Here is a 23,449-nt window from a genome sequence, read left to right on the forward strand (position 1 = left end):
CTTTTCTTTTCCTAAAAAAGGAAATATATTTTTCCTTATTTGTGCTCTTGTTCCTTTCATGCATTTGTTTTTTAATAACTATAAAGTATCACTAAAGAGTTGAGATTTGAGGGTTCTCTTACATCTGGCAAGCTGATAGTCAATTTACAGTCTATTCGAGTTTGTGCCAGGTTGGAATTACCTTTTGACACTGAGAAGTAGGATCATAAACTGTAACTGTTTTCACTTTAAATTGAATTAATGCTATCTTGTAAAAGTGTTTTCTGATGTATTCTAAATTCTATATTTTGACTTAAATTGCAGGGTGATTCAGTAGCTACCAGTATGTAACCTGTGATATTCAATTGAATGGATATTTTACTTTTCACTGAAAGGCTCATTAAATAAACCCTTTCACAAATACTTTGGATATGCAAGTATACTGTCTTATATAAAAACATTTGTTTTTAGCAGAAAAGGAAGATAGAGTAAATTATTTCTGATTAAACAAAGTTACTAAACAGCGACATCAGAAACCCTCATCTATAGATGGGTGGAAACTATGCAACATTCGCCAGAGATTACAATCTGCAATTACTGTCTCGCATAATGATGGTGTGCATTTCACAAATATTGTAGCCTTTTGAGGAACAGAGAAAAAAAATATGACTAAAAGTCTTGAACTTTTTTCTGGACTTGTATTATTGCATGTAGTTTTTTGCTCTGATAAAGATGATGAGGAATTTAATCAATTGCAACTTGAGCAACTTCACTGCCGTATGCAAAATTAAAAATATTCATTCTCCAGGGAGATTTCATAGAATTCTCTTAGTTTAGAGTGGGCTACATTAATATTACAAGTGAGCTGTCCTTGGGCACTACCTGTAGTAATATTGCAAAAACAGAAACATAAGATAATTAGCAGCCTGAGGCAAATAAATTATATATTTAAAATATTAATTAAATTAGTTTAGTTTTCATATCCAGCCACATCAGCAGTTTACAAATCATTATAGAGAAGATCATATTGCAGCTTATGAAGACAAAAGTTTAAATAACTTTTCCTTATAGATAGATTTTTGTCAACAATGTGTTTTCAGTCATTGTTAACAAAGAAGTCATTGTGTGCTGAAGTATACTGCAGTCTTTCTTCTAATGAAAAGGGTTTTTCTGGAAATCTGAAAGGTTTATTTTTTCTATATACTGTCCTAATAGCACAGAAATAAGTATTATTGGTTGCAGTGTTATGTACTGTTTGAAGGGTAAAAGTAAATGACTGCAGCAAACCACCTATTAGATACTTCAGGTTAGAACCTTTCAGGCAAGAACCTGAAGAACCTTTGGTCTCTACGTAGTGGTTGTTGTTAGGAAACGTTCTATAAAAACATTTAAAGGTCTTGGGACCAGCTTTTCTTTGATTAACATTCATTTGAAGTTGCTGTCAAATTTCAGACACATGATGAGCTTTTGTTTTGAAAGAAGCACTTGTATTCATCTGATCAGAACTGGAAGTGGTTTGGGGCAGTATGGCTGCTTACTTCTCTAAACTCCATCCTAAAATGCAGCACTCTGCCGTTCCTTCCCTTTCTTTCCTCTGTTCCCTGTAATTTTTTTTATAGTGTTTGCTCATGGGCTTGTAGGCATGCCCCTAGTCTGTCAGTGGGAATTGTGCCACTGCAACATCGTGATAAAGAATGAGTTGACAGAACTGCACCACTTTTACATTTTTAATGAATGATTACTCCACTAACGGGTCTTGTGTAACAGAGGGCTGACTTCCCATGAGAGAATAGGGAAAGTAGTCTTGTTACAAGATTAGAAGAGAGATAGGTATGAAATTAGGCTAAGTAGACAGGAATTCTTAATTTTTAACCTCCCCGTGGAACTGGAGTACCATGTCTGAAAGATGGTGTTAGCCTGAGTAATGTGTATGTATGTATATATGTATGAATGAGAGACTTGAAGCAATTTTTAAATCCTTTTGAAATTAACACGGACTTGAGTTTTTGTACCTTCACAAGATCTAGAATGATAAGGTGAAAGGTAGAAATCAGTTCTTGCATTGAAGTGCAGCGTGAACTTTGCTGTATTAACTTTTGTAGCTGATTGGACATTGTCCTGGGTTAAAAAGGAGCTGTAATTTTTGTGTATGGCGTTTTCTGGTGGCTTCTTGTCGTTAGGAAATAAAGCAGCTGCATTCCGTCCATAGGTCTGCCTGCATTTGGCACAACCCCACTTATAGCCAGGCCTTCTAAGAAGTAGTACTGCAAGCGTTTTTTCAATATCTGTGCATACGCTTGTAGCATGACTGAGTAATAAATCTGTCAATGAATGTTAGACTAAGTTAGTGTGACTAGGAGGGTGCCTACTGTTCTTTTGACAACAATCTGACACCTTCATTCTGTAAACTCGCTGTAATATTTAAAAGTCTACACATAGATAGATGTTCTTACTCAGAAGTTTACCAGCCATGTATAGTCACTGATTACCACTGGAAAGTAGATAAATTGGCCATTAATGTTAGGCTGCTTAACTGTTGTTTGTTCTTAGACTATGTATGGTGGCTGCAACTTCAATCTTTCATCCCAGTTCCTACCTTTGCCGTTACTGGACCTTAGCACTGCCTCATTTAATCAATTTTCTTAAAGGACTGGAAGCGTGCGAAATGCAGTGTTGCATTTCTCAGGTGTGATCCATGCTGCAGTTCACCCCAAGAACAAGTGTCAGTTCTTTTAGTTAAGCAAGATCCTGTTACATGTGCACGCAGCTGCTGGAATGTCCTTCAGCTCCTCTATTGCTTCCCTCTGGGGAAGAATGGACAGCTTGAGAACTGCGCGTGACTACTTCACTTGGCAGCATTGAAAAAACACCAAATCACTTATAAAAATACTGCTGTGAAGATGTATCGGTCTTTGCAAAAAGTCACAGTTCTTGCTCAGTTTTTGAAGATCTTCAAAGCAATCAGATGCATTGATGCCAACCATGTTTCTTCAGGCTTTCCCTCTCCTCCTGTAGATGTATCCTAATCACGCACCGCTCTGCTCTCTGGAGTCATCACCATGGTCTGGGTAGATACCATGAAGAAATATGAGTTGCCAATAAAAATATCAATATTTAATTAAACTAATTATTAAAAGCTTTCTTCATTTCTTTTTTCTTTTTTTTTTTTTTTAAACTATGTATTTTTAAGACTCCACAAAAGACTCCACAGCATGGCAGTGCACTTTATCAGTCTTCAGGGCATAATCTTGGTTAGTTTCCTTCTTACACAATTATCAATATAGGAAATAATCTTTTAGAAAATTCAGTTTTTGGGGAGAGTGTATAAATATCTTTTGGCTTCTCAGTATGTACACTCCATATTATGTCTCTGTTTTTCATAGTGATATTTTTTTCTTGCGGTGGCTTTAAGCTTATATTTTGTGACTCAAAGGTTTGACCTTACTCGAGTGACTCATAAGTCTTTACAGTGCATATGCAGCCAGACAGCCATGTGTGAGTCTCTGTGGAAATAAGATCAAAAGGTACCGGCTCAAAGACAGAATTGTTTTTTCCCATATAGAGTTCCTATACTGTAGTTCTGAGTTAGGTATTATGTTTTGAATTTCCAGCGTACATCTCAGTGGCTCTTGCTTTCTGTCACAACATGTATATTTTTATTGTTATTGTTTGCTAAATGAGCAATGAAATTTTGTTATTTCCGGTGACAGGACCAATCACAAGAGGAGATAATTTACATGGCGAAAGGTTTTCTTCCTTCATCCCAGGTACTGTAAGGAGTACTGAAAATTCTTAGGGACCTCTGAGAAACTGCACTTTATCTTTCTCAAGAGCAGTAGTTGGCTGATTAGCTCAGCTTCTCATCATCATTGCTAGGGATAGCTTCACCAAAGCATTTCATTATCCTGTTTGCAGTGGTTAAAGCCAACTGCTCTTCTCTCGGTTCTTTACTGAGGCAGAGCAAAGGACAAACTAATCCCCTTAGCCTGTTAAATGTCCCGTTCCATCTGGTAGGTGATAATTGCGTTCTGAGGGGATTAGCACAGTGGGATGTGCTTAGAGAGTAATGAAAGCTTCACTACAAGTGTGAAAGTCAGCTGAATACAGGCAAGCAGTTTGGGAGCTTATTTTTGTATTTTATGATATTTTCCAAAAATGTGATATTTTCATCTGCAGAAGGTATGCAGTAGCTTTATATGTGTGTAACAGATGATAAATTTGTTTGGAAACATCAGTGGTCTAGATATCCAAAAAGCTATTGTAACAGAATAATAGAATAGTATAACTGAATACACTTTTGTCTTGCTGGACATTTCTAGGAAATTCCATGATTATAACTGTATTAAATGCATCCCATATGTTGACTCTACTTTTAGTCAAAACTGCTATGACATGCAAATCACGGGGGTAAGTTGTTCCTAGTGTAGAAGCAGTTGCGTTATTAAATATTGCTCAGAAGCCTTAGTCAGTAAAGGCGAAATTTGAATAAGCGATATATTACCCACGGTCTGTGAGAAATACCAGAGTAATTTGGTGTCAGTAAGGATAAGAGGATTTTGAGCTAAAAGTAAACTATTATTGCAGCCAACCAGAATAAATTTGATTTTAAATTTGGTCAATTTAAAGCATGAGCCTAAGGTAGTAGAAAAAGATTCTTTAAAAAAAGAAAGTCCTCCCCCTCTTTTTTTTTTGTAATTTAGTTAATGCTGTCAGTGATGAGGGTAGTGAGCCTTATGGTTCAGAGCATTTCATAAGCTAAATGCAGTTTAAAGATCTGTTTAAATGCTCATGTTATACAGAACAGTATTTCAGATTTGAGTAATATCTTAAAAATCCCCATTCTTTCTAATCTCCCTTTTTGACATAAGAAACTTGCCCAGTTGCTCTGTCCTGACCGATTCATCTGCCGTTCCGCTGGTTTGGTGGGTTAAAACAGGACTTGGTTAGTCTGCACTGTGTTACTGTCGTAGAGTTTCTAGCCGGAGAGATTATAGACTTGACAAACATGTATGTTTTTATACAAATAAAAAGTCAGATGTATAAATACACACTGTATGCGGTAGGTGCTTTAGCGACATTGTACGACCTTCCTGCAGGATTACATTTTCTAAAGAATTAAGGTTCTGTGACCAACTGCACGTTTGGTATTTCTCCAATCTCACGTTCTTGCCTAAGCAATGATATTTATGCTTGTGCGTGCGCGCGTGAGCGTGCCTCTGGCAGCCAGGGCAAAATAAATTCTGGCGGTTGGTTAGAGTCACCTGTAATCACCTCACCAGTCTGGGACGTCGTCGGTGAGCGCGGTTCAGCTTGGCCTTCTCTGACTCGGTTATGGCTCTGCCTGTGCGATAGCCTAATAGAGGGCTTTTTGCCAGAGCTGTGGTGATGCGACGCTGGAGTGATTTCCTTATTTGTTAAGGTGGGAAGGGTGGCTCGGGCTGAGCTCTAAAGAACGTGTGTTAACTTTCTTCTTTAAGACTTATGTTATTTACTGGGGGTGGAGGGGAGGTGATTAAGAAAGCTACTCTTTTTAATCTAACGTTCTGCAGTTTCAAATAAACCTGCATGAAAAGTCACGGGACGTAACTCTCATAACCCAACCCAGCAACCCCTCCCTAAAGCCAACCGATGGGTGTTTCTCCCCCTCGCCCATTCCCAGTCCGTTCTGAGTTTGTCAGATGAAAACCCCAGTGGGAATAGGTATTACACTGGGCGCACATTTTAAAAAAAAAAAAAAAAAAGGGGGGGGGGGGAGAAAGATTTTTTTGGAAGGAAGTTTTCAAGTTTTTAGAAACAAATTTTCTAACTATTCTTATATGCATAGATGTATTTTAACCTGCATCCATGTATTAGGCATGTCTTTGAATTTGTTACTTTTAGGAAATTAGTGCTTTGGGATTCTCTGAGCTAGAAAAGAGGAAAGATACTGACATTTGTCTAGAGATGGGGAACTTCATGTTTCAAATAAGAATTTCATTTCACAGAATCGGGTACTTATGGAAGTCTGGTTTATTCTGAAATTTTGTATTCAAAACTTTATGTTAAAATTATGCTGACTGCAAGAAGCCTTCTTGTGTTGCACCATGCAACTTTATTATGAGACTCAAGTAATACAAGGTAAATGTAATGTTCATACCGACAGACCTCCAGATAGCTTTCAGGAATAATGGCCTGTATTTTGCAAATGATATTGAGGAGTTTATTAGAACTAGCTAGGGTAGTTTTAAATGGTATTTATTTGGCCATCTGCATTTCAGAATATTTGTGCAAGCAAATAGGGCCGGCCAAACACCAGTAAGTATTTCTCAAAACAAGTAATATGTGATATATGGAGGTTAATCATTTTTCTTATTATTTAGGTGACAAACAGCATGTTTGGTGCTTCAAGGAAGAAGTTTGTAGAGGGGGTTGATGGTGACTACCATGATGAAAACATGTACTACAGCCAATCATCGATGTTCCCACATCGGTCAGAAAAAGATGTAAGTTGAATAAACTTATTTTTTCCACTTTTAGTAGTGAGTTAGTTTCAAGCACATAAAACTTGTGTGAGAAATGCTTCATTTAGCTGTAAGCTGTAGAAGACTTTGTTTTCAGTGGCAAGTGCTTTAATTCTAGTGTGTTTATGCATTTAAAGCTTCAGCTGTATGCTTGCCAGGATTTTATTAATTCATCTGTAGGAAATGTATTTGCAAATTAAAATGAATTACTGATCATCTTTTGTGCTTACATCTTGTATGAGATGTTTTTACATGATATATCTTCAACTCTTTATCATTTCTGATCATGCCTTTTGCAAGCTTGTTTGTCTGCTCAAGTATTCCAATTTAGATATTTCTCCCATTTGTAATGATACAAAGTTATAAACGAAACATTCTTAAACACTGTTTTGCTTGGTAATGCATTATTACCTAGTAAAACTGCATTGGAGTTATTTTAAGCTGTGTCTATTATTAGGAGCAATAAATTAGTCAGTGCAGTATTTCCATCATATGGAGTGATATGTAAAAATATTTAATGGGAGAAAATACTGAAAGCACAACTTGAACTTCATGTCTACTGAAGGACAGTATACGTTGTCACAAGTACGCTTGCATTTAATATGTTGTAAGCAACATTTATTTTAGATTATTTTTTCATTTAAATGGAATCAAAACTTCCCCTTCAGATCTTAAAAAAGGAATCATTGCTTTAAGCGTATTATTTCTGAAGAATCAGTGAAAATTATGGTTGCTCCATGGTAGTTGTGAACATAGATCATGACCTATGTGCACATAAACATTTTCTGTAGGCTTTTGGCTAGTTTAACTCAGATTTTCAAGAATAGAAAGAAATAAGTTTAGAGGAAAAGGTTTTAAAAAAACAAAACAAAAATAGCTATGCTGCTTTCAGATTCATTTTCATAAGTTATTTCAATGAGATTGAAGAGAAATTTCAGGTGACCCAGCAAAAGACAGAAGTGTACTACAGGATAAAGTTTCTCATGAAATAGCCTATGCTTTCCTATGTATCTCCACGTATTTGTGCATGTATCACAGATGCACACAGGTGCGATGAAATATTTATAATGTTGAACTATTTTCCTTTTTGTGTGCACCTAGAGGTGCAGCCAACACTCTCAAAAAAGGTAGATGCTACTTCTCCAAGCAGGTTCTCAGATATTATGTATCCAATTTTAGATTTGATGCATTGAGGGAGAAGTGATTAAGAGGTAGTGAGAAAGATAAAGTGAGACTTAACAGTATGGTACAGTCTACACAGTGAAAGCTGATGCTTGGCATGTTGTTGACACAGTGAATGAATGTTTTAGTTGCCTACTCTTTCTGTAGGCAATGTGGCAGAAGTGGATCTTAGGATGGGACTTCAAGAGAAGGAAGGTGGGTGTTCCAGACATCAGGAATGACAAATGAGAAAGCGTGAAAGCTTGTGGGAGAAGTGGACAAAATGGGGCATAGAAGCTGCTGTAGTTGGCAGAGAAGACTGATGTCATATCGACATGAAATGGAAGAGTAATTTTTGCAGAAGCTTTCTGAAGTTTTATTTCCAGGTTCTTGTTAAGGGATTTCTTTTTGTGTATGTGGCTTCACTATTGACTGTTAGTTTTTTTGAGTTTATGCTTATGAAATCTCAAACAATTATATGCTCTTGTAACAATTTTTTTTAAGTTAATCAAAATAAATATATGATGGTGATATTGACATTGTCTTGTACACCTCTGATCATTCATGTATAGCTAAATGTATATTATGTATTTACATGTTCCTTTTGGTGTGTCATTTGGCTCACAATAGATGAAAGTTTACAATGGTGATTGTCTTATTTCAGTTTCACTGATGTTGTTCCACCAACTTTGCAGCTGTGAAAACTTTTCAAATTAAAAAGACCACATTTTCAAATAGTCTTTCAACTGGACTTGTGCTAAAGATAGTGTTATGTGTATGAGGGCACAATAAATATATTGACTGTGTTGTTATTTGGCTAGCAGTTAATAATGACAGACAAAGATAAGTTTGCTCAGAATTTCCTCTGAGTACGCTCATGTTCGGACTTGTAGTAAACTAGTAAATACGTTCAAAATCTGGACCCAGTATTATGAACATGTGGGAGGGGAAAAACTTTCAACATTCTAGATCCTGAAACATTTTTTCAGTCTTTGTCTTCAAAACTATATTGAAATGGAGTAGGCAAGTATGGAAAAAATAGAGGAAATATTGGGGAAAGGAGTAGTCATTTTCATATTCAGAAAATGGAACTGACAAATAAGATTAAAACCTACCATACAGATTCTCTTTATAAGCTTATTAAAAAATGCCTTTGTGCCTCTTTTGATAGCAGACAGTAGAATTATCAAAGCAAGATACAGTTTTAAAACTTTCAAATTATTCCCTGGCTTTTCATTTTCGGTTTCTTATGTATCTTTATTGAGAACACGTAAAATTAATTTTCTTCCAAAGGTTTTAGCTATCAATCTACAAAAATCAATTTAAGGTTAATTTATTTTTTCCTCCTGTGAATCCTGGTCTAATGCCCATGTTTCATTCATCTTACAGGATCCTCCAACCCCGAATAGAGTAGTTCTGAGGGAAGTTCTCTGTAAATAGCTCCTTAAATTCTGCTGCATGGGAAAGGTTAAAGTGTGTTCTGAGTTTGCCTTTGTACCAGAAATGATTTTTTTTTCCTTTGTCAGTTTGTTAAAGTCTGATTAATTCTGACATAAAAGTTACTACTTTCCAAGGAATTGTTACTGAGAATTTACACATGCAGTCTTTATGAAATTCTGTATGGCCACAAAATTTTGAAATGACACAGAGGAACATGCTGAATGGTGAAAACTCCCCACAATATAGAGTGGAATAAGGACTATTACTACAAACATAGTCTTTTGTGTACGTTTTGGAACTTAGATTTCACCCTCACTTTTTACAGTGAGGTTTTTGCTCTTGTGAAGAGGTGTTGTTTTTTGGTTGAGTGCAGTGACCGCACATGCTAATTTGCCTGGGATGGGAGTTTATGAGGACGTCTTTCTTATTTTCATTCAGCATCTGAGTTGGAGGGTTTTTTTGGTGGTATTAAGAAATAAGTCTACATTCACTGGGTTAAGAAAACATTTAGGACCTATGTGAAAAAATCTCTTATGCCTTTAATAAACGATTTTTATAGACCATTGCTGTAATCCTCTTGTGACTGGTTGTTTTGGTTGATTTGAAATTTTAAAAGAATTTCCTTTACATGAAGGCAAAGTGAGCTGAGTAGAGGGTGCTAAATTCTTGTGTTAAACTTTGAAGACTTCCCCAAGCAGGAACAAATATCAGAAAATAGTTAAGGAGATGTTATTTGTATTTTAGAGTCTCAGTTTAGCTAAAAAACGAAAGATTTTAATAACTTACCTGTTTCTCCCCACGAAGGAATGCAGTTAGACAGTCAAGATTGGTATGATAGTTGAAATGGAGAAGTTGCATGTTACTCATTTATGCACTTACTTCCAAATTCAGATGGGTGCTGCATGGGTCTGTTGTTTTAGACACAAAATAGTGGTTGCTTAAGTTAGATTCTGCTCTGCTCATCTAATGCTTTCCTTTTAGTACATGGTTGGCTTTGCCTTGAGTCACTGAATGTTTCTATAGTCATGAGAAGCCTTGCTGTGATAAGTAGGTAAATGGAACATAATGTATCCCTGAATGCTCTTTTACGAATTTTCCTGCACTAGAGTCACTCTGTGATAATCGATTATCACAATCTTTTGGCAAGGAAATTGCATAGGTATTTTATAGAACTTGTAGAAAACAGAACAGATTTGGCTTGAAACGAAGGTGTTTCTGTGACTTGTGTTGATACATAGTGCATACTGTGCCCGCAGAGTAGTTCTAGAGTTTAGTTGCAGCCAATGTAGTCAACTTAATTGAGCTGTCTGGACATTCAGCACAATCACTGTAGAGAAAAGAGGGTACGTGCATTTTAATTTGGATAGTGTGAGTAGCCCCTATTGGAGATTTATAATGTATACATTGGGAAGTCAAAGGCTTGGTATGTTTTTGAGCCTACTATCTCTAGATAAGAAAAAAACCTATCAGCTTTGGTAATAGATTGGGCTCATTTGGTCTCAAGTTCTTTGATTGCTCGTGTATAAGAATATAAGAAATGCCCCTTGAGATTTGGCCAGTCTAGCCCAGTAGTGGTCTAATCCGTTGAAGATGCCTAAGGGAGGACGTAAGAACAGGGTAGTCTATGTCCCCAGGATATATGTCCAGCCATCGGTCGTTAACAGCTCAGAGGGCTCTGGTTAGGAAGAGGTATCTTTTTACATGCAAATATCTGTAGTAGACTTTTCTTCTATGAATTTGTCCATTCACAGTTGAAGCCTTTTTATCACCTATGTCGTCTTGTGGTAAGAAGTTCTATAACTAAAGTATGCCTTGCATGAGTAAGTATCTTCTTTTGTTCTGAACGGCAGTCACAAATCTGGTTGTAGGCAGTCACGCCTTTTAATGAAGATCCGCCCAAACATGAGAAAAGTTGGTAGAATTTTTGGGCTGAATGCTTTTTCCTTTTCTTGGCCGAGGGCCTATTCATTTTCTCTCCCAGTTGCTCAACAGATGACAAAGGGGTTAGGGTGATAGTTCTCTAATTTGCACTTTTTTGGGGTCAGTTTGCCAAGCTTCTTCTCTTCTCTGGAAAATATTAATATTTTAACAGATTCTGGACTTTCTCATTTGAAACCTGATGTTCTTTTGCAGCTCAGTTCTTTCAAAACATGACTTCTATGAAATCAAATGTATTTTTAACATTGGGGCAAGTCATGTAGCCTGCAGGTTAGAGTTGGCTCATCACAGGGTGTTAATCTGGCTCCCTGACACTACCTTTCCTGAAGTAGGAGATCCTCAGATTTGGATATAATGACCCATTTCATGGTACTCTGGTTCTGGGAGCCTGCTCACGGATTCTGGGATTCAGTAGATCTTTCCTCCTTAAGGAATAGTAGCATGTCTGTAATATGAGTAAATTCCCGCCTCCCTCTATCATAAAACAGTTGCATATCCAGTTGCATGAAGGGACATGTCAGTGTTTTTTCTTGAAGCGGACACAGTAATCATCAAATAACAGAGGGGTGTTCCAAAGTTTTTCAGTTTGTTTGTTTTTTGTTGTGTTTTGAAACGTATAGCTTCAGAAAGCGGTAGTACTTTTACGACAGAACCCTGAAGCAAGACTTAGGTTACCATGGAGACTGAGATCCAGACTCTTGCAAAGTTTAGGAAACTAAATGTGTTCAGTCACTTTTGTGGAGACAGCTTTCGTTTTGGGGTCGCTGCATACCACGTAATTCCCGCTTAGTCAATGCACTTTCTAACGCTGTTTGTTAGGATTCTGAATAAACCTGTGTAATCTTGTTTCCCAAGACATCTTGCTTAGCATTTGCCTTAGTCATTGTATGACAGTCTGTTAGCTTAGTCAGAGTCATAATTAAAGTTCAAATGCTGCACTTACAGTTGTTAAGTATTTAAGAAAAATTCCCACAGAATCCTCTGGTATCAGAAGAAGCAGTAGAAGCATTAAAACTAATGCTGGCTGGTTTAATAGAGCTAATTTACACTAAAATTACTTTTCATAGTTAGAGTAGTTTTGATCCATTTATGCAAAAATGAAAGCTTATTTTAGGAAAAAGTAGATTAACACAATGTGTTTTAATGTTAAAAGGAAAATGAGTATTTTCCAGCACGTTATATCATATGTGAACATATATTTGAGTGAATAGTGGACTCCTTTGCAATTTTTGTTTTGTGAAATGCCTAGCTTAAGTTTTATTTCCCTGAAGAGACAGAGATTTTTAACATCCAAAGCAATGGAATCGCTCTTTACCTTCCCAGAGGGTGATTAAACTCACTTGGCATCTTTTAGTCAGTACATAATATATGTGAAATAAATAAAAACAAACTTTAGATGAATAAAAAGTCAAATGCCATTAACTGAAAAGAGTTGAAAGAACTTCCATGGGCTGAGGTTAAAAACAATTGAGGAAATTTTCATGTATTTTAATGTAGTACAGCTTTGTCAGAACCTATTGTTGTTTGCTTGTAACTTGTATTTTCATTGATTAAAGTTCCCTAGGACGAACAGGGAGCCAACGTTTTAGACTACAAAATGCATACTCTTACTATTTCACCTATAAGATAATATATGGATGGGGATATCAAATGAAACAATACATGATAAACTAGCTCCTCTTAGAGAGGAAGAGGGGTCTGCATATTCTGTCATGCAGTTTGCAAGGAAGATACATCTCTGAATTACATTTTGAGTTATTTCAGATCACTTATCTATGACGTATATTTCAGATTAAAAAATAAGTTTCAATTTTGGTGACTGCAGCACTTAAATATAAACTCAGTGGTATTTAGAACTGATGTTTTACGAAAGAACTAAATCACTGTGTGAAGTGGTGTATTTATCAAAGAACCCTATTTAATAGATTTCCACTTAACAATATAAAATCGTTGGTGTGTATATATCAGCATTAGCGTTTGAAGTGGTTCCTTGAACCAGATTCATTCCATGCATAAAATTGTCTGGCTCTGCTAGGAGCAGGAGGTTATGGTCTCATATACAATAATTCAACTCACTGAACTTAAAACTGTGTTGCAATACTGGTGTTTTACATATTCACCCTGTGTTTTTTTTTGTGTTTTCTTTTTAACTTTCGGCATGTAGCAGTTATTTTATTCCAATCAAACATTTGCTTTGTTGTCCTAGTGCTTAAATGTTTATGGAATTTTTTTGTGGTGTCTTGTGACAAGTTTTCAGGAATCTTTTAGTTCATTAATACATCATAACCTCAAACTGAATGTCTCTATACAGAGAGAATTCATTTTTAAAATCTTATTTTAATAGCCATGTTAAGTGCTGTCATTTAACACCGTCAGTTAATGTCATCGCGACTTCAGATACTGCTGCCAGCAACAGGGAACTTCCAGATAGGTTCAGTGCAAAATACGATGCTTGCGGTGCATTATTAGCTCAGCATGCTTCCCAAGGGCCAGTGAAGGCAGGAGACCACAACCTTAAACGATGACATCTGAAAGATATAGTAAAATTTCATGTACTTCCCAGTATTTGCTTTTCTATTTCACATATTAAATAATGTATATTAGTAAAAATTTCACTTGCCAATAATTCCCTCCAAATACCAGACTTTCAGAATTTCATCACTGATACCTGATTTTGAGATGTGGAAAAACTTTCTTACAGTGCATGAGTTTTGTGAATATTGTATAAAAAGTACCATGTAATATAGGACTAATAATAATACTAAACTTTAAACTGACAGTATGAGAAGTCTAATTCATACTAGTTATTTGTTGACTTTATTATTATTTATTAAACATTGTTGGTATAACGCTTTCTCCTTTTGAAGCTGTGGGTCAGCTGCTTTATTATTAAATAGTGCAGCACAGATGGCAGATACCAGAAATAAAGTAGTGCAGATACAAAATGATGCTTATGTTTGCACCTGTGGAAGAACCATCATTTCATCAGCCCAGATATTACTCGAACTTATTTGCTCATTCTGACATGTTTTGCTTTGAGGAGTTGATTTTCCTATGCTGCATTGATATCTTTTAACTTCACCTTACTTTGTGGTTAAGAAAGGGGCTTCCAGATATAACTGCATGGTGTAGGGCTTTGGCAGGAATGTTGCTTTAATGAATTTTCTTTGTCCCTCCATGCCAAGGTGTGCTGCCACAGCAGTTATGGTTGGTACACAGCTGTCCCGCAGTTAGCTGGCGGTTGGCTTGGAAGAGACAGGATGCTGCAGGAGAGGACAGAGGTGGGAGCTCTCTAAACCTTCCCGCAGCCTGCATTTGCCTCTCTCCTGAGAGAGTTTAGGAAGCTGCTGCTTTTTCCACATACTGGCAAATTCAAGCAACTGCTGGTCCCACTTTTTCAGGATAATGTTGGCCCTCCTAAGTAAACTTACTGCAGTTAACCCCATCAAGAATTACTAAAAGCAGGTACAGTAAAAATCTAGTTCATCACTAGGGGTAGGAAATTGTCTGATGGTATATTACGGCTTACTGATTTTTAGTGTGGGCCAGTCCATAGCAATGGAGCCATCTGCTTGGGTCATCAGTTAATTTTGGTTTAGAAGCAGAATCTTATGTGATCAGAATTGGACTGTGATCATTTGAGACTTGTGAGTAAATTGATTTTTCTCATCTTAGTTGATTATCATCAAGTCCCTCAGTATGCAAATACTGAATATTGATCCTTCAGTATGCCAATAGAATAAGATGCATTCTCTATGTTGCACAAGGTATTGCTTGTATGGATGTCTGCCCCACTGGAGGTGCAAGTCTTAAGCATTTTCTGTCTTCTACTGACATGTACAACTGAAGGCCAACTGATATGATTTACTTAATTAAATCATACTGAGTTAGAATAGGAACAAAAATCCTGTGTTATTTCACAATTGTTTTTTGTAGTTGTTGACCACTGGCAAATTGATTAAACTCGAATGCCAGACCTTGGAAGAGTGAATTTTTTGTATGTCTGCAGCAAAAGCTATTGGTGTCATAAAAAGCGTGCTTTTGGAGAAGTGTTGTATTTTATTTATCCTGTGGCCAGTGACATAATCAGATAAAATAATTTAATGATTCCAGACTGCTGGAAGGAATGTTGTTAATACTGTTGGCAGTATTCATCTTGCATCTTTAGTATCTGTGGCAGCCCAAGTTCAAGAAGCCTGTATAGTGACTCAAGGATTGTGAAGGTAAATGAAGGTCCTAGCATACGTTAACGTTTAGGCAAATTCAGTGGTTTTGTTGTTGACCTAAATGGTGTGGAAATAGTAGAAAATTAAGGCAGGATTTTAGATTGTTGCATGCTTAGCTATGGCAGAAAAACAGTGAATGCTGGTAAGGTATTTTGGCATATTGCTAAATCAACTAGAGACAGAATAAGAGTTATATCCTTACAGCATTTCCCTCTTCCTGAGATTTGAGCAATGCTGCATTTAATCTTGATGGAACAGATCCACCCAAATTTTTCTTAATTTCATGTTTCTTCTTGAGGCTAATTACCCTTGATATTCTAAGTGTATTATGACTTTAAAGCTAGTTCTGTTAGGCTTATTGAATTTGATACTTGATCTTTATTGTGGTTGTCTCTAAGCATTTCTCTACAAGTCATTTTGAATTTAACTTTTCGTGTAAAATCAAATGGCACAATATATGTGACCTACTTTGCAATGTTTCAAAAGGAAATCTAATTTTTAATGAGTATTGTTCATTAAATGTTATTTGCCATTCTTTTTCTTTTAACTGGATTTAAAAATTGAATAGTAATCGGTATAAAACAGATTGGATCTTGTTTTCCTCTCTTTCAAATAATTTAATACCTCTTAAGTTTTTTAATTTTTTTTGTTGGTATCCAAATTAACATTATAAATATTTTTATGCTGCGATTTGTACCATCTTTCATTTCTTATAAAGACATGCTATCACGGCCTGAGCAGGTATTTTTATGGAATCTTCTTTCTGGCTTAACTGTTCTGCTTATCTGTCCCAAAGCTGCTGGAACTTTGTGGCTGCTGTTTGGACCTGCGTGTCTGATTGTCGTTGCCTCTGTTGCCCGTCTCCTTGTCTGTGGGGGTATCTTGGAACTTTTTCTCCGTTATTCTTTCAAAGGAATCATAATTTGTCATGTCTTGAAACACGTTCTAGGATTTTCTCTGTTGTCAAAATTCGATACTTTTTTTTCCCCCTCAACATTTTACTTGTCTAGCCTTCCTTTTTTTAAAAACTACTGTATCATCTTGTCTTATCAGTGTTTATCAATACTTAACAAACATGTTAGTTTGAATGAGGAGTGTGCTTTTGGAGTTTGTCTCCCGATTCTCCTCCTTTCACAACGCTTTGATTGGTCATGCTGCAGATCGGTCTTGATATGAAAGAACTCAATTCCTGTGTGATCCAAATGAAGTGGAAGATCTATTCCTTTCTAAACTTTGCATGCAGTCGGGGTATTACATGAGGCTAACTCTAGTTAGAAATGCATACATGCATGTTTTTCTTTGTTTGTTTTTTTTAATGCACAAATCCTCTCCTCTTTGGGCTGCATTACGTGCTGATGTAGATAGGGCTTACGAATTCACTATATCCGTGCTAAACCAAAGTAGCTAATAGCTATTTAAATGATCTTTTTGTTCACTGCCAGTTCTTCACAAAGTAAGGAGAATTTAGATCCAGCTGGGCACATCTTCTAATTATACTTTTTCTGCAGGAAGTTGTTGTCTTAGTATTTCAGACCTTTTGTATAGGCGAGTTGCATGTTCATTACTGTGGTTGTTTGTTATTATATGTAGGTTGTTCAAAGCGTCCGTGAATACATAGTATTTTTCATTCTCATAAATTTCCCGCTGGCCTGTAGTAATTGTCTGTTTTTATTTCTCCTCTCATGCCTTCTGTATGTATTTAAAAAAAAAAAAAAACAAATAATTTATGCAGCTTACAGCCATCAAAAGTACTTTTGATATTTGGTGTCTACCCTGCATGTCTTATTTCTCACTTCTGCTATCTAGATCTGGCCCCAGTATAGACAGCTAGCTAATAGATTCAATCTGTCAAGTTTTGTATGAGCTCTATGTTTGTCTAGATTAAGTCAACAAAACAGTTTACAGTTTATTACAATAAAAGTTATTCTCTTTGAATTCTTTACTCTCCGGTTGGAAAAGGTTAAAATTCCATTACATGTAAGAATTCAGCCATTTCCTTTCCTTGAAACAATTCTTCAGTTCAGTCTAAGACCAGACTACTGTAGTAAGCAAGCAGATATTTGCCCATGGATCAGTAAGTTTATGGGTAGCACGTTCCATTGCAGGTTGGATGGATCAAGTCAATACACCTTCTTGCTCTAAAGGTTATACCTAACATTGACAAACATTTAATCTGTTCTCCAGGGATTGAGATTTGCTTGAAGAGGCCAGGTAATCTGTTCTAGTGCTTAACTGTCCTTATGATTGCAAAGGTTCTTCTGGATATTTAGCCTAAATCTTCTGTTCATCAACTTAAATTCATTAATACTTTTTTCCCTTTCTGCAGCAGCATGGAAAGCAGTTAATTCTTTTCCTCTTACAGTGATGATTTGAAGTCTGGTGTCATATTCCTTTCTTAGTCACTTACTTTTTGTAGTAAACAAACCCAAATCTCAATCTTTCTTCATAGATGGTGGGATTTTTTTTTAGATCCTTTTTTTGTTACTCTTCTCCGAGTCTCTGTAGTTTGTCATATTTTTTTTGCTGGTGTCTAAAAATGGGCAAAGAAGGTTATAATGGGAATATTTGATAATATTTGATGTCCAGAAGTTGACATAGTAAAGTGGGAAGGATTACTTCATCTGACCTTTTTTCTCTTACCTGTTTATATGGCATGTACGAGCAAGAAGCTAGCTTTTCTGATGGTATGTCAAAATTTTCATATTCCTTTCTCTTCTAAAGTGCATACCTGTTTCTATAGAACTGCTGCTACCTAGCCACTCGTTTTCCACCTTTTGTTTTTGCAGCTAATTATATGAACACTTGCAGTTATTACATTTAACAATGGTTATGATTTGCTTGTATGATACATGTTTTGCAGGGGAAGTAAGTTGTATCTGATTTAAATAACTGAGTATTTCTTCTCCTGTAAAGCCACATCTCTTAGCTGAAAGGGCAGAAAATCTGAAATATATTACTTCTGTAGTTTCTTACCTGATGGTACTTGTCAAAAGTAAAAGAAAGTTATTTTTATACACCTAAGTTCCTAACTTTTATTGGCATGGAATATTCTGTTACAGTTGTTACTATACAGATAATTTGGGGAGTATCTGAAAGGTTTCATTGAAAACGAGTTGGGGTTTTCACTTGCTTTTTTGGCAAATGATTATACTATTAAAAACTTTCGGGGCAAGATAGTGTTATATCTTCGATAACTTTTTTTTCCCTTTTTTTTTTTCTTCATTTTAGATGCTGGCATCACCATCAACATCAGGTCAGCTGTCTCAATTTGGGGCAAGTTTATACGGGCAACAAAGTAAGAATTATTTTTGTTGATACATTTGTTTTATTCTAAAAAAGTTTTAGTTTAATGATCTTTGGACAGAGAACATGCATATCATTTTGGTTTTTGCTGATTGTAAAGAAGACCTCGCATGTCTCCTTATTAGTGTGGGTTTTTTTGTTTATTTGTTTTTTTGGAGGATGTGTTTTTGCGTTGCTTAGTATGCATTTTTGCAGTGTTTAGTATGCAAAGTATCACATACTGACGCTGTTAAATATCCAAATATAATCCCAATTATAATCTGTCATCATATAAAGAATGTACGTGATTTAACCATGACTCTCTAAGGAAACTGGGCTAGGCCAAGATGAGCCTAGTTTTGAAAAATAAGTACTATTGGTGAGCAGTAGAAGAAACAGCTTAAATTATAACTGATATTTTATGCTGCATGGCAGCAAATTAAATCTAGTCTATGCTCTTGGCAGCTCATGTTTGGAAAAGATTTATGCCAATAAGATTGTTTCCTGCTGTGCTGCTGTTTTCCACCTCTTGAAAAAATTTCTGTATTTGCCAATCTGTGTCTAATATTGCTAAAGACGACATACAGAGAAAAAGTCATACTACTTAAGTTAGATGCCTAACATTAAGAAGTTGTAGCTGACTGACAGGTGCCTCCCCAGAGTGACTCCAAATATACAAGTTAGATATAATTATGCAAGTAAAATAAGTTTGTGAACATCACTTCTATCACTGTTCTCTTGTGAATGTTTGTAACTTTCTAGCCAAGTGCATCTGACACAGATGCCAAGGAAAAGTGTCTTCAGGGTATTTTAGCAAGTGTGGGTTGTTTTAACTGAACAAAATAAAAGCTTTGCCTCCTAGATGCATAATTCTTGTAAGAACTTACTGAGGCTTTCTTCTCATAGAATTTAAAAATTATAATGATTTTGTCTATCTCAATGGCTGTTGATGAGCAATCATGTAAAATCAACTGCTATTTCCTTGTGCTGGTGAGATTGAGATGGCTAGTTTGAGATTCTTGGTTGGCTCGTGGTTTTCTTAGCCCCAAATCTGGCCCTGTTGAACCTTTCAGGCTGTACTGTCTACACTTATTGAAATAGTTTATTCATTCTGTTTATCGCAGTTGAATTTGTTGTTTCTTTAAAGGTTAACTTTGTTTTTTCCATCGAGTTTATTCAGTCAATTGGAGGTGATGCTTAGGATGTAGTCTTTCTAACATGGAAACACACATGGCTAAAAGAAAGTGAATATTATCAGGGTTCGTTTCCTTCCAAATATCATGAAGGAGGGGGGAAATGTGCTCTTTTGGGGACAATGTTACAACTAAAATACTTTGGGGAGAAACGAAGCTGGTAATGCCCCTGTGCATTGGTAGCTGTCGATCAGTTAGCAAGATGGCATGTTACAGAGTGGAATCACCATAGTCAAAGTCAATTTCTAGGCACAAAATTGACCACTTTATTGATCAGTCTACAGAATTGCCTAGGAGAGCTCTTGTCTCTGCTTAAAAGAAGGAAAAACAAATAGATAGTGGAAAAAGGAAGCATAAGAAAAAGATTTTCCTTTATGTAGAATGAATATTTTTAATTGCCCATACTTGCCATCCGGAGCATATAGAATTTTTAATGAGTAAGGCTGTTACAGTTAGACTAATTTAAAGAAAGCCAACAACCAGAAATAACCATCAGTTAAAAATTGATTGTGTTGGAATGAATGCTTGCACAAAGTTAACCTGAATACAGTAATCGTGTTTCCCAGTGTGCTGGGTATAGCTCGTAAGTGTATGTTTTTTCCTTTACCATTTTAAATTTTAAATTCCACCTAATTGTTAATCAGTATGAAATATTATTTGTAATATATATTTATGTTCCTTGAAATTATTCTGATGCAGCAAATTGCCAAACTATTTACAGTGAACGTCTTAATAGAATCGGCATTTAATGAAGTCTTACGAGGCTTGTTATAGTGAGCCACGTTACGTCTTAATCTGAATGTATAGGAATAAATTTGAGTGTTATCAAAACTTCTCATCGCAAAAGTCTTGAATTGCGAATTGTAATATAGATCAGTGCACAAACAACGGTTTTCAAAGTGTGGAAGCTTAAAATCTTTGAAGTTTCTTCAGATGATGTCCATAGTAATAGTCTGAGCATACATAGCCTATTCATTCTTTGCTTTCTTGGTATTTAATCGTCTTTTACACTGGCATATTCAGCTCTTCTGACGGGGTGATCTATCGTCAGAGACTGCTGATTCATCATAACTTTTGATTTAACTTATCTGCAAGATAGTTTTTTGAATTCTGACTGTGAGTCTACCTCAGCAGCCTGATGCTAAACAGATAAAACAGTTATTTGGAGCTATCACATTTTATGCGCCAAGTTTGTTTCTACTCAGATGTTGCACTGAATGGCTTTTTCTTGCCTTTGGACAAGTCTAAAACTTAATAAATACAGAAAAAGATATGCGAATGATGAGAAAATTCATAAATTTTCAGATAGGTTTTCAGACAGGGCAGCAAACTGGATATTTCTGTTTTTATTTAAAGTGATTTTTTCCCCTCACTAAAAGGCTTATTTTCTGCTATCACAGTCAAATGTGTGTGTAGAGAATATTTCTGATCACAGTGTTAAGTCATCTGTATGTTTTAATGGTTAATAGAGGGCAGTTAAAATCCTACTTGCTTTCTTTACTCAGAACATTAGATCTGACTTGACCATAGACACTGAAGTTCCTTTATCACAAAGAAGCATCTTAAACTTTACAAAGAACTTTCCTAAAAAAAGGTATTTTGTTCTAGAAACAGTGCTATGGGGAGCTGTATATGCATGATTTTCTTTTTAAATAAATATTTGCTTCATTTTTAATGAGACAGAGTAATGTTCTAAATACTGGCCAAATAAATACCAGTTTATGCAAAAGCAGTTAATCTGTTTATTCAGTAAAGATGTTAATTTTCTAAAAATGCCACCAGTTTGCTGAGATAACACATGGATTTGTGTGTCCTCATCAAAAAAAATCAAACCTAAACTCTTCCTTTGCAGTCCCTATTCAAAGGAAAGAACTTTGTGACTCAAATACGGAAATTAGTAGTGACTCAAATACAGAAATCTCTTAAAGAGCCTTTCTAAAGGTTAACAAAAAGGGGACTATATTGGAGATAATTGGGATTCCATTAGGCAAACAAGGACTTAGTTTTTACACTGCACTCTCCTTCGGTCTTTACATTTTTTTTTTTAGTAAGGTTGTCAGCTTAGATTGTTTCCATCTACACCAGCTGGATAAGACTTTGTTCCTGATTGCTATATATTTCCACCCCTCTGAATTTTTTCTCAATAGGTGCACTAGGCCTTCCAATGAGGGGAATGAGCAACAATACCCCTCAGTTAAATCGCAGCTTATCACAAGGCACTCAGTTACCGAGCCACGTAACGCCAACAACAGGGGTACCAACAATGTCACTTCACACGCCTCCATCTCCGAGCAGGTATTTATTGATAGCCAATATTTCTGCAATGGTGTCTTTCTGTAGAGCACTTTTGAAGTGTTCTGCATATTTTACCTCAACTACTTTACAGTCTAATTAATAAAGAAAAAATAACTGTTATTTACCACTGCCTGTGTTGGGGAAATAATGCTGTGAAACAGTAAGATAGGACTTAACTGTAAGACAGTATTTGATTTTTGTATGTAAAAGAAACTGCTGGCAAATTCTGCTTCAGAATGTAAGACACTGGTTTTTTGGCTGTTCTGGTAAATGTGTGATTAAAATGTTTATATTCATGTCATTCGCAGTTTAGGGTATTAAGGTAGTAGGTCTGAAGCATTCATTTAAAAAAAAAAAAAAACAAAAACTAATTCCCTTTCAAATGCAAAATACTTAAGTATTTATGTAAAACCTGACCGAGGATTTGATCAGTATGTAATGGGCCAACCGGTATTTCTGAAGAAGTCAAAAAACTGCATTAATTACAGAGATGTAATGAGCCATACATACCGCATTGATGCTAATCACGAATTTAGTTGCAACAGCTAAACGTCTGTCCTACACAACTTAAATGAATAACCAAATGCTACTGTACAGATTCATTTTTTTGGATGTTTTTTCTTTTTCAGGGGGATATTGCCTATGAATCCTAGGAATATGATGAACCACTCCCAAGTTGGTCAGGGCATTGGAATTCCCAGCAGGACAAACAGCATGAGCAGTTCAGGGTTAGGCAGCCCTAACAGAAGCTCTCCAAGCATAATATGTATGCCAAAGCAGCAACCTTCTCGACAACCTTTTACTGTGAACAGGTGAGACTATTTAGTCAGACCATCCCATTACAGCTATGGCTGTGTTTTGATACTTCTCTTGAAATCTAGTTTTTTTTTAATCCACTAGACTAAAGCTTGAAAGTGCTGCTTTGTGTGTTTTAGTCTCTTGGCAGTAAACTCTGAAGCTGCGTTGAATGTTTGCACAGGCTTTTTGAGGACTTGAGCTGCAATCTGACTGTTGAATTTCTGCTGCCACTTCTTTAAAGTACATGATGTTTCTAGCGAGTTTCCTAGTTTTTGAAACATGTCTTGATTTTTGTGTATACACTGTCATTTTAATAGTATTCATCTACGAATCTGGGAGGAAGTAAGGCAAGATTTAGTAATGCAATAGTTATCCTGTAAGAATTGTTAACTAATTCAGTCACAGTAGAAGAGTGTGGAGAGGCTTGTCATTCAATTAAAGATTTGGCCCTCATTTTGATGCCAAAAGTGTCTCAGTCACCTCTGCTCTTTTTCTGACTCTGCTGATGGTAAAATCTTGCCCACAATCATTAAGCTTTCATTTGTGTTCTGTTACTATGTTTATGCTTAGTTTATATTGATCAACTTTTAGTTAGAAGTTTGTTCTTTCTGTCTAATGTGTGTAGTCACAACTTTGC

General features: G+C 36.0%; 1 protein-coding gene across 8 annotated transcripts in view; it reads left to right on the forward strand.

Moving 5' to 3' along the window:
* The window catches only part of CNOT2 (CCR4-NOT transcription complex subunit 2), a 94,987-nt gene that overhangs the window by 48,925 nt on the left and 22,613 nt on the right, over positions 1 to 23,449 (forward strand). For 4 of the 8 annotated variants that reach the window (XM_068935513.1, XM_068935503.1, XM_068935520.1 and 1 more), the window contains 5 exons: positions 6,339 to 6,461; positions 7,809 to 7,856; positions 18,473 to 18,539; positions 21,867 to 22,014; positions 22,644 to 22,826. In XM_068935513.1, the coding sequence (XP_068791614.1) occupies positions 6,351 to 6,461; positions 7,809 to 7,856; positions 18,473 to 18,539; positions 21,867 to 22,014; positions 22,644 to 22,826 (557 nt within the window). In that variant the 5' untranslated portion in view covers positions 6,339 to 6,350. The remainder of the gene's footprint in view (positions 1 to 6,338; positions 6,462 to 7,808; positions 7,857 to 18,472; positions 18,540 to 21,866; positions 22,015 to 22,643; positions 22,827 to 23,449) is intronic. The other 4 variants (XM_068935539.1, XM_068935564.1, XM_068935547.1 and 1 more) reach the window with 1 other exon arrangement.

The sequence above is a fragment of the Struthio camelus genome, chromosome 1 (assembly GCF_040807025.1).
Source record: "Struthio camelus isolate bStrCam1 chromosome 1, bStrCam1.hap1, whole genome shotgun sequence".
NCBI classification, from domain to species: Eukaryota; Metazoa; Chordata; class Aves; order Struthioniformes; family Struthionidae; genus Struthio; species Struthio camelus.